Source organism: Mytilus californianus, unplaced genomic scaffold (genome assembly GCF_021869535.1).
Source record: "Mytilus californianus isolate M0D057914Y unplaced genomic scaffold, xbMytCali1.0.p SCAF_6, whole genome shotgun sequence".
In the NCBI taxonomy this organism is placed as follows: domain Eukaryota; kingdom Metazoa; phylum Mollusca; class Bivalvia; order Mytilida; family Mytilidae; genus Mytilus; species Mytilus californianus.
The window spans coordinates 35,561,344-35,578,321 of record NW_026262712.1 but is presented as its reverse complement, the minus strand read 5'-3'; the positions used below and the strand labels follow the sequence as shown (position 1 = coordinate 35,578,321).

Below are 16,978 nucleotides of genomic sequence, written 5' to 3'. Positions count from 1 at the left end.
CACTCGTAATTACTGAATTATGTATTACTAGAAATTATTAATTTTACTCAAAATTACTGAAATAGAGGTCTCGAAATTACTAAAAGAGATTATTTAAGATTTTAACGAAGATCTCAGAAATAAAATACGAATTTATACTAATCAATACTAATTATTGCCATGATTACTATAGATGATCAATAGTTTTGATAAATTCAATTACTTTAATGCATTAATTGAATTATTTATTGTTGCATTTCTAAAGATGTGTAATGATTGCATTTATGATAAATTTGAAAAATTTTAAGGACAATTCAAAAAATAAGAATTCGACTATAACTCAAACCAAATATCATTCTTTTCATTTCCATTATGTTTTGTTTACCAAATAATTATCCATGTATCATAAAAATATCTTTTTTTACTTTAAATTATAATCTTGATTTTTTTACTCTCATAAAAGATCACAATTTATGTTCTTTCATTACTTGTGCATGTTGTTGGTATTTATGCAACATCTTTATTATAGACTACCTGGGATTTTGGATAAACACCATAGTCACATACTGTAAGGAAGTGGACCAGGATTTCCAAAAATTATGATTGTCCTGACTCATAAGGATAAATTGAATCATGTAAGTTTGTTAATCAAAATCTGTTTTTTTTAGTTGATATGTTCAATGAAACGTTAGTATGTGAGATGATGATTTTCTGATTTATTTGCATAATTATCTTTGTAAGAGATCTACCTTCGTTGAACACAAAACTATAGCGATATTATTTGTAATGCTAGTTACTAGAAAACATTATACTTTTCTTTGCCGTCCCTAATATTACAAACCTTCAATCAGATAAAAATGTATGTGATTGTCCAGATACTACCAATTGCTTTTTCTTGCTTAGACCATGGTAGACTCACTTACTGCTAAACAGTAGTGAACACTTATTTTAAATGAAAAAAGCAAAAAACAGTCATGTATCATTAAACAAGTCCTCAAGTTATTGTAAGTAGTAAAAATTACACATGCATATATGTCATTAAGCAATTGTAAAAAGTATTTTATGCACAGTGTGGACCAAATTTAAAAACTTTTCAATATACACTTGTAGGGAGGGGGTGGGGGTGTTGGGGGTGTTGGGGGGGAGGGGGTGTAGAACATGCACTAGAATATTAGAAAAAGCTAATTAACCAGATTCAAGAGGAGATGTTTATTTACAGAAGGATGTTGAATCCAGACGTCAACAATTGTTCCATGCTATAGAAGATATGTTTTCTGGAAGTCCCTTGCTTTCGCATTTAGTTATTAAAGACAAAATTTTTGTAAATGCAAAGGACAAATGTGATCAAGAAATGCTGAAGATTAAAAAGAACATTATCGAACAAGCCATTGAACAACCAACATGGGGTCAGGAACTTCCCAAATGTTTCATTCCTCTTGAAGTAGAATTTGACTCACTTCTAAGTCGCAACATTCCATTGATAACCATGGACCATATGATGAAGATAAATTCTGCTCAGCCCGTTCGACCACTTACAGATGAAGAATTGAAAGTATTTCTTAAATTTCAGCATTCTGTTGGACGGATCTTGTATTTTGACGAATCGGGTTTGGATCAACACATCATTATTTCACCGACACACCTGATTGATGCCTTTAAATCAATTGTTACTGATAAAAGATTTTGCAAAGGCGACAGACTTAGAAAAGTATCATGGGAATTAATGAGCCAGAAGGGAGTAATCGCAAAAAAATCAGTAGATGAAATCTGGCAGAAGAAACCATACAAGTCTTTTCAGAAGCATAAGGGTTATTTACTGGGAGTCATGACACATCTTGATATACTGGTTGAACCAAAGCGATATGATAAGACGCACAAACGTACACCAGCTGAATTCTACTACGTTGCTAGCATGGTTAAAACCATTGATACAACTGGTTATCTTAGTTCGAATAATTTCATTCAGAGAAACATTGCAATAGCATTTAGTCCATCTTCTTCAATGATTCCCCCAGCTTTGTCCTTTAGATTCATCAGCTACTGCTTGAGCATGTTAGCAGTGAAAACATACGGACAGCAAAACGATGATATGTTGTTTCATAGGTCAGCGGTTTTTAATATAGACCAATCTTTAGATATGTGCGTTAATTGTGATGATGAGATCATCGTTGTTCGTCTTGTTCACCGAACGAATAGAAAACTTATACTGAGAGATCTAGCATCTTGTATAAGGGAATGTTTAGCTGCTGCACTGGGGAAAATTAGTCAGCTTTACGTCAAGACAAGCAGTACAGGATCTGTTATAAATGAAGGGTCTTTCAATCTGAGTTTGTGTTGCAGTTCACCGGAAGATTCTTGTCTCCTGCCAATGTCAAAACTTCAAGAAAAAGATGGTTCATGGATATGTCCAAAACACAGAATTGAGCATAGCAAAGAGATTTTATCTTCCTGGGCCTTAAAAAAGGTAGATACCAGTTCTGAACAAGAATGTAGTTATGTCTTATACAAACAAGTTTCTTGCTAATTTATTATTCAATAATTTGTTTGTGTTGCATTCCTTTAATTAAGCTTCTATTACTTTTATATGATACTACAAAAAAAAAACATTACCTGGATATACTAAATAACCAGAGGTAACCGTGGAGATGCATATTTCTGAATATTTTTTTTAGAAGAATTGTGGTTCGTCTTGTTCAACTAACGAATGTAAAACTCATAATGAGAGATCTTGCATCTTGTATAAAAGGAATGTTTAGCTGTTGCACTGGGGAAAATTAGTCAGCTTTACGTCAAAACAAGCTACATTTTAACAAAGTTATGCAATGTGTCATTATTCTCCCTACCGTTTTCAGCAGCCATTGGTTTATATCCAAACTACGGTTTTCTGGACAAGATGAGATGTGCTTTTTTTTCTCCTCTTAGCATTCAGAATAAGTCAACCATAGTTTGATAAAGTTTGGTCATCATATACAATTTTTGAAACTAGCATATTGTGCTTTTTAAATATTATAGACGGGTTTATCTATAATTGACCTAGAAAACATGGGCGCATCCATTAACATCTCACGTGACCGATCAGCCATTGCAACCGTGAAAAATAACGCACGTGTATTGATCAAAACATTATCAATTTTCTGTTTATTTGTATTTCTTTCATTTTCTGATTTGTTTTAATATGGATACTGCCGAAAGTTATGAAAATGTGGAGGCATTTCTTGTGCAGTTAATAGTTGTACAAATAACCGTAGATGTGGGAAAAAAATCAATATTTGAATTACACAACGAGTTGCACAATGACTGCCCCTCTGCCCCTGTTTGATTCCATATAACATGTTACTTGTATAAGTCTCATTTGATGCCTTCTGACGAGCCAATAAAACTTGAGTGGATCAAAGCCTTAAGCAGAAAAACTTTGCATAAACAGGTGTTTGTATGGTCCGGACATTCATTTTCTGGATGGTGCACCGACTGCACACAATCCGTTTATTTTTTGAAATAAAACTTGTTATGAAAGTAAAATTACACAGGCAGACGAATGTTGACACGTCGTGAAACGACTGTAAAAAAAACTTAAATTAATCTATGAAAATTAATCCGATGACTACAGTGCATCTGCCTCTTTTGGTATAGAAAATCGACACATCAGATGCGGATCCAGGATTTTGAAAAAGGGGGGTGACGCGGGCCCCAAAATTAGACAAAATTCGTACTTGAAGCGGTAAGAAGTTTCGATTAACCATAAATGTAGCTCAATAAGGGGTGCGCGGGAACCCCCAACCCCTAAATCCGCCGCTGCACATTTCTTTAGATAATAACAATGAAACCTACCCCGAGGCTACATGTAGTTTTAATTGTAAGCAAATCAACCCAGTATGAAGAGAAGAACTTTTTTATTCATGACCACTATTTTTATGCTGCAAAATAGACAGACATTAATTCCGACAACATCAACTCAGACAAAAATATTGTTAACAGAGGTATTAAGGAGTTCAAAATTAAATAAAAGGGGGGAACCATGTCAGCGTATAGATATATTATGAATGACATTGACGCCTTATTGTATACTTATGTAACTATATATATATTTATAAGTTTTCTTTACTTTAGTGGAATTACTACACAAATTAAATTTTCAACTACGATATAGCAGCTAGATTAGCTGTTGCTCGATCGTACTGATGATCGAGGTGAACACTTAGTTTGATATTTGGTTATTTTGGACGGCGCTTTCACATTTCGAAAAGTAAGGCTTGTAAAATATTTTATTCCTGGGTGCCAGTTCTTGCTGAAAACCTTAAAGGTTTTACAAACAGCTGCATCCATAGACAAATCCTAGCATAACTTACTATTAAGGGCCCTTCCCTATAAGCCTCATCTTAATGGTCCATATACATGATATATGTAGGCCTGTGTGCTCAAAGTATGTATTCACTTTACTTTCGTTATACGACGTATACAGTAACTTCTGTTGAAACTTGATTTGAACTTTCCTCATTATTCTGTGCATGAATTATAAAATTTTACACATCAGAAAGAATGTTTCAAAGGTCTTGGTAATCAAATAGTTTACTAGAACATACGGACCACAAGCACAAAACTCTCGTCTCTGCATGTGAACAAAGTTTATCATCAAACGGTACATGTCTATAGTTATATTTTTTCAATAGAGACAAGTAACTGCGCGTCGGAGAAAACGGGCTGTCGCATGATAGGACCGTCGGATTAGAGGATTGTTGAATTTTAGGACTGTCTCATTATAGGTCTGACTACAGAAATTTCTATGATTTGATAAAATTGCACCTGATTTTTCTAATATATCTCATTCGACCCGGCAAGACAATTTATTTTTATTTATGTATGTGTTATAATAATCAATAATGATAATAATCGATATGTAGCCTGGGATTAGTATTCGTATATATTATATCCCGGGTGTAACGTACAGTTATATTTTAAGGACAACACCTGGCCTGCAATACACTTATAATTTTAATGTCCATTCCTTGTCTAATTACTTTATTGTTTATAGCATTTATAATTTTGCCGAGGTCAAATACGCCTTCACATTCTTGTGTTTACGTTAATTATATGCGGTCTGGGAAATAGATGTATATCTAGTTTATATTTTTTCACGGTTGTAATGGCGACGCTACTACGATGACGCCTAGGAGTCGCGTCACAAACTAAGGCAGATAATCGGAAAAACCTGTCTATAAGGAGGACAGTTCGAATAATTTGAATGATAAGTAAACTTTACTGTTCAAAAATATAAACAGATGTGATGATGTAGTTTACAATTGTATGAAACCGAATTGAAAAAAATGTTTGTCTTAATAAAATTGTAATCTCTGATTCATTGATTGAAAATTTGAAATAAGTAGATGTAAAATATGCATTATGTAATTATTATTCAAACCGTTTTCAGCAGCCATTGGTTTATACCCGATTTTTGTTTTTCTTGTCTGTTGATCGTCCGTTCGATCATGGGTTTAACTCTCCTAAATCGAGTAAATCTAAATTTGATACGGTAGTTTATATTATACAATGAAACTGTGGTCACATTAAATTGGATTTGTAATATTGCAAACGGGATATGTTAGTTGTCATATGAACATATATATATATATATAAATATATATAGATTGCCTAACAATGTAATTTTAACACACTATTTAGTATGTAAATATAAGAATGTTTAAAATATTTACAAAATGATGAAAATAAACGCAATATTTCGCTAGACTAACTAGCTTTATCAAGCGTGCATCTATCCAGGTGAAATCGGATGTAGATGATAAGAAACTTTTGCAGCTCAATGTATATGTTGCACTTGAATTTAGCTGCCTTGAAAATAAAACATAATTTGGATGAAGTTCAAGATTTTTACAAAATTGGTAGTTGAAGTTAGCAACGTCCATTGGCCAATATTACAGGATAAAAAGGACGATGTTGTGTACTAAATTATTCTTTATCTTTCCTGTATCTTTTCTCATCTTTTTCGTTAAGACCATCAGGTTCTAAAGTGTGGAGTTGGTGGATCCAAAAATTTTCTCTTCTCCTTCTCGCCGTGGTGTCCCACTCGGTGTTGACTTCTATGATTTGGAAGGTAACATTATCAAAAGAATGTTTCGTTGAACGAAGATGTCTTGTGAGAGGACAGTTTTTGTTGGTTTTGATACATGAACGATGGTTATTGAGCCGAATATTAAATTTGTCCATTGTTTTTCCCACATACTGAATGCCACATGTGTCACATGTTAATATATAAATTGAGTTCTCCGTTTTACAGTTGGAATTTGAGTAGATGGTATAATTTTGTTTAGTAACGGAGCTGATGAAAGAACTGCTTGTATTGGCAGCTTTACAACACAAGCAGTTCCTTCGACCACATTGTTTGTAGCAACCGGGAGATGGAGTAGGCTGCTTTGCTAATACAGATGTCACTAATTTGTCACGGATGTTTTTAGGTCTTCTGAAGGCCATGACTGGTGGTGACGAAAATACTTTTTTAAGATTTGAATCATTTTCTATAATTTTCCAATGCTTCTGAACAATGGAAGACACATTTTTAAAATCAGGATGGCAAGTGAGTACAAGGGGTGTTCTGTTAGCTGCTTTATTCTTATCTTTATACTCTAGAAGTTCTTGGCGACTAGTTTTGTTTGCTCTTTCGAAAGCGCTATCAATGATGTTGTTATTGTATCCTCGAACAACTAGATGTTTACGTAGTTGTCCTAGTCTAGCATTTTGCGTATTTTCAGTAGAGCATAATCTCTTGATTCGCAATGCCTGGCTGAATGGGATGCCACGGGAGCAGTGTTTAGGATGGCAACTTTTAGGAGAAAGGAATTGATGTTTGTCCGTTTGTTTGGTATGAAGGTCCGTTATAATGGTTCCGTTCTTGATGTAACTTGTAGTGTCGAGGAAGTTTATTTTCTCCATAGATAATTCATATGTAAATTTTATTGAATGGTGGAAAGAGTTACAGTGTCCTAGAAATTCATTCAGATGTTCTTGTGAATCTGTCCATTTGAAATCAATATCGTCAATGAATCGGAACCATGATAAGGGCTGGTATGGAGCACTAGCCAAGAGGCGTTTTTCAAGTTGGCCCATAAATATGTTGGCATATGACGGGGCCATTTTTGTGCCCATACTAGTACCGTCTATCTGGAGATAATGTTTTTCATTGAAAGAGAAGTTGTTGTTCTCTAGCACTAGTTTCAGAAGTGAAACAAGGCACTCAGTTGGAGGATTTTTTTCACTACGAGTGTTCTATACCTCTTCACACGCTGCTATTCCTTCGTCTTGTGGAATGTTGGTATATAAAGAAGACACGTCCATGGATGCAAGTATAGTATTGCTTGGTAGAGGATTGAGGCTTTCCATTTTCTTTAGATAATCAGTCGTATCTTGGATGTAAGAGGGTAGTTCTTTCACATGAGATCTTAGATGATGGTCTACAAATTCTGATATCTTTTCAGTTGGATGACTATTTGCTGAAACAATTGGTCGACCTGGATTGCCCGTTTTATGTATTTTAGGCAACATATAGCGTAAACGTCTAGCGAATTGGTCTAAGTCCTCGTCTAGCTGAAAGTTATTTACATTTGATGGGATAGGACAGAAGTTTAAACCTTTACTTAAAAGAGATTCTTCAGCACGTGTAAGTTCTTTAGATGACAAATTTACAACAATGCTTTCAGTTTTTTGTTTCCGCTAGACGTTTACGCTTGAAGGATTTTTTCTACAATAGGGGCAAGAAAAACCTTGAAGAAGCTGGATTAACAGATTCATATACTGACACCAATGAAGAAGTCACGCCCATCCCAAAATTTAAGAAAAAAAGTTCATGGAATCCACCTAAGAGTAAAAATGATAACCTGGAGTCATTCATTAACTACGTGAGGTCTGATATAAAGTCCTGTATAACAAATACAAGAAATTATAATTTATCCAAGTCAGAAAGCATTGCTTTGAAAGCGTTAAAAGATCAAGAGGATATCGTAATAAAACCTGCCGACAAAGGGGGCGCTGTGGTTGTCATGAATAAAACAGATTACATAGCAGAGGGAAATCGCCAACTTTCAAACTCCATTTTTTATAAACAATTAACCACAGATCCAACACTAAATACTATTCGAAGGATCAACACCATCCTTCAAGAGATGTTCGACAAAAAGCATATAGACAATGACACCTTTGATTATCTCCGACCTCTTGAGAACGAAGCAAAGGCCGGAAGATTCTATATGTTGCCTAAAATACATAAAACGGGCAATCCAGGTCGACCAATTGTTTCAGCAAATAGTCATCCAACTGAAAAGATATCAGAATTTGTAGACCATCATCTAAGACCTCATGTGAAAGAACTACCCTCTTACATCCAAGATACGACTGATTATCTAAAGAAAATGGAAAGCCTCAATCCTCTACCAAGCAATACTATACTTGCATCCATGGACGTGTCTTCTTTATATACCAACATTCCACAAGACGAAGGAATAGCAGCGTGTGAAGAGGTATGGAACACTCGTAGTGAAAAAAAATCCTCCAACTGAGTGCCTTGTTTCACTTCTGAAACTAGTGCTAGAGAACAACAACTTCTCTTTCAATGAAAAACATTATCTCCAGATAGACGGTACTAGTATGGGCACAAAAATGGCCCCGTCATATGCCAACATATTTATGGGCCAACTTGAAAAACGCCTCTTGGCTAGTGCTCCATACCAGCCCTTATCATGGTTCCGATTCATTGACGATATTGATTTCAAATGGACAGATTCACAAGAACATCTTAATGAATTTCTAGGACACTGTAACTCTTTCCACCATTCAATAAAATTTACATATGAATCATCTATGGAGAAAATAAACTTCCTCGACATTACAAGTTACATCAAGAACGGAACCATTATAACGGACCTTCATACCAAACAAACGGACAAACATCAATTCCTTTCTCCTAAAAGTTGCCATCCTAAACACTGCTCCCGTGGCATCCCATTCAGCCAGGCATTGCGAATCAAGAGAATATGCTCTACTGAAAATACGCAAAATGCTAGATTAGGACAACTACGTAAACATCTAGTTGTTCGAGGATACAATAACAACATCATTGATAGCGCTTTCGAAAGAGCAAACAAAACTAGTCGCCAAGAACTTCTAGAGTATAAAGATAAGAATAAAGCAGCTAACAGAACACCCCTTGTACTCACTTGCCATCCTGATTTTAAAAATGTGTCTTCCATTGTTCAGAAGCATTGGAAAATTATAGAAAATGATTCAAATCTTAAAAAAGTATTTTCGTCACCACCAGTCATGGCCTTCAGAAGACCTTAAAACATCCGTGACAAATTAGTGACATCTGTATTAGCAAAGCAGCCTACTCCATCTCCCGGTTGCTACAAACAATGTGGTCGAAGGAACTGCTTGTGTTGTAAAGCTGCCAATACAAGCAGTTCTTTCATCAGCTCCGTTACTAAACAAAATTATACCATCTACTCAAATTCCAACTGTAAAACGGAGAACTCAATTTATATATTAACATGTGACACATGTGGCATTCAGTATGTGGGAGAAACAATGGACAAATTTAATATTCGGCTCAATAACCATCGTTCATGGTACAAAACCAACAAAAACTGTCCTCTCACAAGACATCTTCGTTCAACGAAACATTCTTTTGATAATGTTACCTTCCAAATCATAGAAGTCAACACCGAGTGGGACACCACGGCGAGAAGGAGAAGAGAACATTTTTGGATCCACCAACTCCACACTTTAGAACCTGATGGTCTTAACGAAAAAGATGAGAAAAGATACAGGAAAGATAAAGAATAATTTAGTACACAACATCGTCCTTTTTATCCTGTAATATTGGCCAATGGACGTTGCTAACTTCAACTACCAATTTTGTAAAAATCTTGAACTTCATCCAAATTATGTATTATTTTCAAGGCAGCTAAATTCAAGTGCAACATATACATTAAGCTGCAAAAGTTTCTTATCATCTACATCCGATTTCACCTGGATAGATGCACGCTTGATAAAGCTAGTTAGTCTAGCGAAATATTGCGTTTATTTTCATTATTTTGTAAATATTTTAAACATTCTTATATTTACATACTAAATAGTGTGTTAAAATTACATTGTTAGGCAATCTATAATTTTATTTGTGTAATTGAATTAATCTCTGTACTGATTAATCCACACTCCCATAGATTTGTATGTCATGTGCTGCTATTTATAGGCACTTATATTATTATCTTCAGTAGCACGCATTTCACAAATGTTTGTGTAATCCATTCAAATCTATCGCTATCTTTACAACATGGATAGCGCACTGCATTTCAAGAAATTAAGATCTTTAACTAAAAAGAAACTACAAACTGAACATCATTTATCAAACTTAAAAAAATATATTCAAAGTAGAACTGTACCAAAAGGTTTAAACATCAAAGTGAGTCCCCAGGCACCGGGACATAAATCCAAAAGATTCATGAGCCGTTGGAATGAAATTCTGTTTAACTGTTCAATCCAGCTACTTCAACTGTTACTTTCTTTTACAACCACAAATTACAAACAAATTGTAAATGAAATATCAGATATCATCAACAATAGTAACATTTCACGTGACGATTTACCAATAATTAAACGACGTCTCGCAGATATTGAAAAAATTTAACTATCCAAACATAAAGAAAAACAAAGGAATAAATTTCAAAGAGATAAAATTCACACTGTCTATTTAAATCAGGATATGAATGATATCAATACAACAAACCATAAGGTCCCCAGAAAAAGAAAATTCAAAAGACGGAAACAAAAAACTGAAAGCATTGTTGTAAATTTGTCATCTAAAGAACTTACACGTGCTGAAGAATCTCTTTTAAGTAAAGGTTTAAACTTCTGTCCTATCCCATCAAATGTAAATAACTTTTAGCCAGACGAGGACTTAGACCAATTCGCTAGACGTTTACGCTTGAAAGATTTTTTCTACAATAGGGGCAAGAAAAACCTTGAAGAAGCTGGATTAACAGATTCAGATACTGACACCAATAAAGAAGTCACGCCCATCCCAAAATTTAAGAAAAAAAGTTCATGGAAACCACCTAAGAGTAAAAATGATAACCTGGAGTCATTCATTAACTACGTGAGGTCTGATATAAAGTCCTGTATAACAAATACAAGAAATTATAATTTATCCAAGTCAGAAAGCATTGCTTTGAAAGCGTTAAAAGATCAAGAGGATATCGTAATAAAACCTGCCGACAAATGGGGCGCTGTGGTTGTCATGAATAAAACAGATTACATAGCAGAGGGAAATCGCCAACTTTCAAACTCCATTTTTTATAAACAATTAACCACAGATCCAACACTAAATACTATTCGAAGGATCAACACCATCCTTCAAGAGATGTTCGACAAAAAGCATATAGACAATGACACCTTTGATTATCTCCGACCTCTTGAGAACGAAGCAAAGGCCGGAAGATTCTATATGTTGCCTAAAATACATAAAACGGGCAATCCAGGTCGACCAATTGTTTCAGCAAATAGTCATCCAACTGAAAAGATATCAGAATTTGTAGACCATCATCTAAGACCTCATGTGAAAGAACTACCCTCTTACATCCAAGATACGACTGATTATCTAAAGAAAATGGAAAGCCTCAATCCTCTACCAAGCAATACTTTACTTGCATCCATGGACGTGTCTTCTTTATATACCAACATTCCACAAGACGAAGGAATAGCAGCGTGTGAAGAGGTATGGAACACTCGTAGTGAAAAAAATCCTCCAACTGAGTGCCTTGTTTCACTTCTGAAACTAGTGCTAGAGAACAACAACTTCTCTTTCAATGAAAAACATTATCTCCAGATAGACGGTACTAGTATGGGCACAAAAATGGCCCCGTCATATGCCAACATATTTATGGGCCAACTTGAAAAACGCCTCTTGGCTAGTGCTCCATACCAGCCCTTATCATGGTTCCGATTCATTGACGATATTGATTTCAAATGGACAGATTCACAAGAACATCTTAATGAATTTCTAGGACACTGTAACTCTTTCCACCATTCAATAAAATTTACATATGAATCATCTATGGAGAAAATAAACTTCCTCGACACTACAAGTTACATCAAGAACGGAACCATTATAACGGACCTTCATACCAAACAAACGGACAAACATCAATTCCTTTCTCCTAAAAGTTGCCATCCTAAACACTGCTCCCGTGGCATCCCATTCAGCCAGGCATTGCGAATCAAGAGAATATGCTCTACTGAAAATACGCAAAATGCTAGACTAGGACAACTACGTAAACATCTAGTTGTTCGAGGATACAATAACAACATCATTGATAGCGCTTTCGAAAGAGCAAACAAAACTAGTCGCCAAGAACTTCTAGAGTATAAAGATAAGAATAAAGCAGCTAACAGAACACAGAATGTGTCTTCCATTGTTCAGAAGCATTGGAAAATTATAGAAAATGATTCAAATCTTAAAAAAGTATTTTCCTCACCACCAGTCATGGCCTTCAGAAGACCTTAAAACATCCGTGACAAATTAGTGACATCTGTATTAGCAAAGCAGCCTACTCCATCTCCCGGTTGCTACAAACAATGTGGTCGAAGGAACTGCTTGTGTTGTAAAGCTGCCAATACAAGCAGTTCTTTCTTCAGCTCCGTTACTAAACAAAATTATACCATCTACTCAAATTCCAACTGTAAAACGGAGAACTCAATTTATATATTAACATGTGACACATGTGGCATTCAGTATGTGGGAGAAACAATGGACAAATTTAATATTCGGCTCAATAACCATCGTTCATGGTACAAAACCAACAAAAACTGTCCTCTCACAAGACATCTTCGTTCAACGAAACATTCTTTTGATAATGTTACCTTCCAAATCATAGAAGTCAACACCGAGTGGGACACCACGGCGAGAAGGAGAAGAGAAACTTTTTGGATCCACCAGCTCCACACTTTAGAACCTGATGGTCTTAACGAAAAAGATGAGAAAAGATACAGGAAAGATAAAGAATAATTTAGTACACAGCATCGTCCTTTTTATCCTGTAATATTGGCCAATGGACGTTGCTAACTTCAACTATCAATTTTGTAAAAATCTTGAACTTCATCCAAATTATGTTTTATTTTCAAGGCAGCTAAATTCAAGTGCAACATATACATTGAGCTGCAAAAGTTTCTTATCATCTACACCCGATTTCACCTGGATAGATGCACGCTTGATAAAGCTAGTTAGTCTAGCGAAATATTGCGTTTACTTTCATCATTTTGTAAATATTTTAAACATTCTTATATTTACATACTAAATAGTGTGTTAAAATTACATTGTTAGGCAATCTATAATTTTATTTGTGTAATTGAATTAATCTCTGTACTGATTAATCCACACTCCCATAGATTTGTATGTCATGTGCTGCTATTTATAGGCACTTATATAAATATATATATATATATATATATATATATATATATATGTTTGTTATGCCCATATATATATGTTTGGTATGCCCCTGCTACGTTACTAAAGGGGGCGTTGAGTGTTTCCCTTGACCAGCCGTCCTTCCATCCGTCTTTTTTTCATTTTTGCCCTTTCCTTATGTTTTCCGCATCACAATTTTGCAAAATCTATACACAATTCTTAGAACCAAAACTCGGAGAGATAATTCAAATATGGGCAGTCACTTACAGTTCTAGAATTATAATCCTTTATAAACATGACAAAATACATTTCTGCACTCTACCTTAAGTTTGCTTATATAGCAAATTTTATAAAAATCACACACAAAATACCTACAACTAGAACAATAGCAATCTTTACAAGCTAGCAGTGACATCACATGCTCTCTTAAAAAAGTATGTTGATGTGTTAAACGCAATCTTGATCGGGAACATTCTTGTCCTAAGACACATTCTTCTTTTTTTTATTTTCAGTTAATTTATTTTCTGATAATTTTTCAGGCAGAAATTACATGTGGAGTAGCATGCCAAGGTAATGTATACATCATTGCACATTTATCTGATATCTAATTACATGCATACAGTATATGGTTGGTGTAAATGTCTCACATCCATAACACGATACACCTAGCAACCATATACATAATACAACATGCACCTTTAAACCATATACATAATGCACCATTACATCATTACACTAATATAACGGACAACATTACATAATATACAATCACGCCAAACACTTTTAAACAATATAAACTCAATGTTTTTTTTTAATTAATATTCTAATTAACTATTAATAGAATATAATCCAATTCGAATAACTAATTCATTATCAATTTAAATGGATTGAAATATATTTCAAACTAGTTAATCATTAATTAATTGCATTAAAAGAGTTTGTAATTTGTTATTGTATATTTCGTTGATAATAAAGAGTTCTGTCCTTTGATCACAAATATTGAACAGGGCTTGCGAATGGGCAATTTAAAAACCCGAAAATTATGCTTTGTACACAAGACAAGGCTGATCAATCTGTAGCTTCCAAAATGCATATTATACAATTTGCTTACTGTACATGAACACTCATTATTATAACTAAACTTCAACTGGATCAAAATCTTTCACCGCCATTAAACTAAAAGTATCAGTATATTCAATAAACAATCACTAACTTAGATTGCATGAAACTGTTGCAAGCCTACAATGTAACTGTAAAATAACATGATTTTAAATAAAGAAAACTATTCGACTAGCGACAAAACGTCACATTCATTCACGATTTGAATATTTTTTGAATATTTGAAATCTTCGATGAGTTATTGATTTTATAACATTGACTTTTTAATGGATTTAAAATAAAATTGGAAGGAACCATATTTGTTTCCGCATTCTCAATTTGGTTTAACACTAAGTACGTCTGAACAACACCTAACGTTGTATGACATTGTTTGTTTCCTTGGAAACAAATTGCAATACCTCAATGCAACCGATGTAACAAAACGATATTTTTGTTTCCATTTATTAAAATATTATTCGCTCAGTAATGCTTTTTGTATGATATAACTATCTGAAAATTGAAAAAAAAAATAACTTTAAATCAAGACAATCACACACATAAAACATCATTCTTCAATACAAAATAAGTCTGTCTCCGTAGTCTTTCAGGTTCATCGTCAGCCACCAGTGCATATTTTTTTTATCAATACTTTTTACTACCATAAGAATTTTACCATACACCATTTCACCTTTCGTGCCATTTATGAAAATTTGCACCATTCCAGAACTTAGCCTTACTAGCACAATTGTTTGCATAACCTTCATATCAGGTATATAAATATTTCAGTGACAGACAATGAGTTCTTAAAACAGGTTCCAACAGATATTCACCTACGTCGATTGTCAATGCAGTACAGCATACACGAAACCAAAGAGTTAGCTATTCATCTTGGAATGAAGTTTAATATATGGGAGAGTTTGTATGATACATTAGGGGAAGAACCAGAAAGATTGAATTTTGAAATACTACATAGGTGTATTGAAAGTTCGTCCATTACATTTGATGACATCAGAAAAGCTGTTGAAAGTGGCAACATACAGAACCCCCACACTCTTTGCAAAGTAAGTTGCATTTGAATTGTAAGTTACGTGTTCTTACACTTCAATGCTACGCTACACATATTACATTTATAACCAGACTATATAAGTCTTTCTCTATATGAAGCTTGTTTGTACTCAGTATTAATTATATTGATTTTTTTAAAATAAATGGTTGCTCTCCTTTCAAACTGTCTAAAAAATATGCTTTATTTTCTATCAATTATTTTTTATCATTCATCTTTTAAGGTTTTGAGGGACCAGCCAATTGACTTCGGTAAGTTAAGTAATTTACATTTTAGGTATATAAATATAAGAAGATGCGGTATGAGAGCCAGTGAGACACCATATATACTTTCATTTAATGTTTCCCTTTTTAAATATTCTTGTTGTTGTGTACACTTTTTAGACGTGTATAAAGTACCTAGAAAATCAACCTTACAACGTTAGAGTAGGTATGATTTTTACCTTCTCCACAATCGTGGCTGGAACTTGTACTTTTCACTACATACTTCTACGAAAACACGGCCTAGCATTGTGCAGATGCCTTATCTCCTCCTCTAACTAAAGCTGATAAAAATCAGCTTTCGTTTTGGGAGTTGTCAACATCTTTATATATGAATAGAAAAATATATCTGTATTGTTGACCTTTTTGTGGTTCACAATCATCAATGTAAACTACAGTAACATATACAAAATCTTTCCTTAAATGAAAATGGTACAAAAGCTAAAATACAATTCAATAAAAAGTACATGTTATTTAGGGCAAATAATTAACATGACCAAAACCAAAAAATAACAATTTGTTATTTTGCATTAGACCAGGAACCAGAAAAATGGGACTTTGAACCTTCAGAAGAACACTTTGACAGACTCGCTCCTTTAGTAGGAAACAACTCGCTGCCGTTTCTCATTGAGCTTGGTATGGAATTTAAATCCTGGGAGCAGATTAAATTCAGACAAAAGGAAAGAGATTTGGTGAACTTAACCGAGACATAATGCAAGAGTGGAAGTCTACATTTTGTAATGTTCATACTATCAGACCAACTTTGAGACACATTGGTCAGGCATTCAACAGCATTGGTAAAAATATAAAAATCATTGAAAATGTTTTGGCAGACTTCTTTTGAGTCATGTTGACTAGTTTGGTGTTTTTGAAGTTTAACAACCTAGGAGATTTAATGAACAATTCGTAAAAATATATTTGAATTTATATATGTTAGATTCAAATTTAAAATGAATACGATCACTTGTATATTGGCATTTTGTCAGGGAAATTGTTATATTTCTTTTTTGATTTTTTCAATCTGCTTAGGGTAACGAAGCATTCTTAAAATTACCTTCCTGACGAATTTTGGAAGAAAATAGTAACTCTAAATAGGTCTACATAAATTTGTAA

At 34.1% G+C, this 16,978-nt stretch overlaps 1 protein-coding gene across 1 annotated transcript; it reads left to right on the top strand.

The window, feature by feature from the left end:
• The first annotated feature begins 1,206 nt into the window (after window positions 1-1,206).
• Window positions 1,207-16,691, top strand: LOC127705519 (uncharacterized). The gene is made up of 5 exons (XM_052209847.1): window positions 1,207-2,443; window positions 13,984-14,014; window positions 15,329-15,603; window positions 15,829-15,856; window positions 16,400-16,691. Exons 1-5 carry the CDS (start codon window positions 1,247-1,249, stop codon window positions 16,576-16,578), a joined length of 1,710 nt encoding a protein of 569 aa, XP_052065807.1. The 5' UTR covers window positions 1,207-1,246; the 3' UTR covers window positions 16,579-16,691.
• The last annotated feature ends 287 nt before the right edge of the window (window positions 16,692-16,978 follow it).

Excerpts from the sequence above, each read along its gene's own strand:
- LOC127705519 (XM_052209847.1), top strand. The coding sequence starts at position 1,247 with ATGTTTTCTGGAAGTCCCTTGCTTTCGCATTTAGTTATTAAAGACAAA. Across the intron at positions 2,444-13,983 it reads CTTCCTGGGCCTTAAAAAAG|GCAGAAATTACATGTGGAGT; the intron begins GTAGATACCAGT and ends ATAATTTTTCAG. Across the intron at positions 15,857-16,399 it reads GGACCAGCCAATTGACTTCG|ACCAGGAACCAGAAAAATGG; the intron begins GTAAGTTAAGTA and ends ATTTTGCATTAG.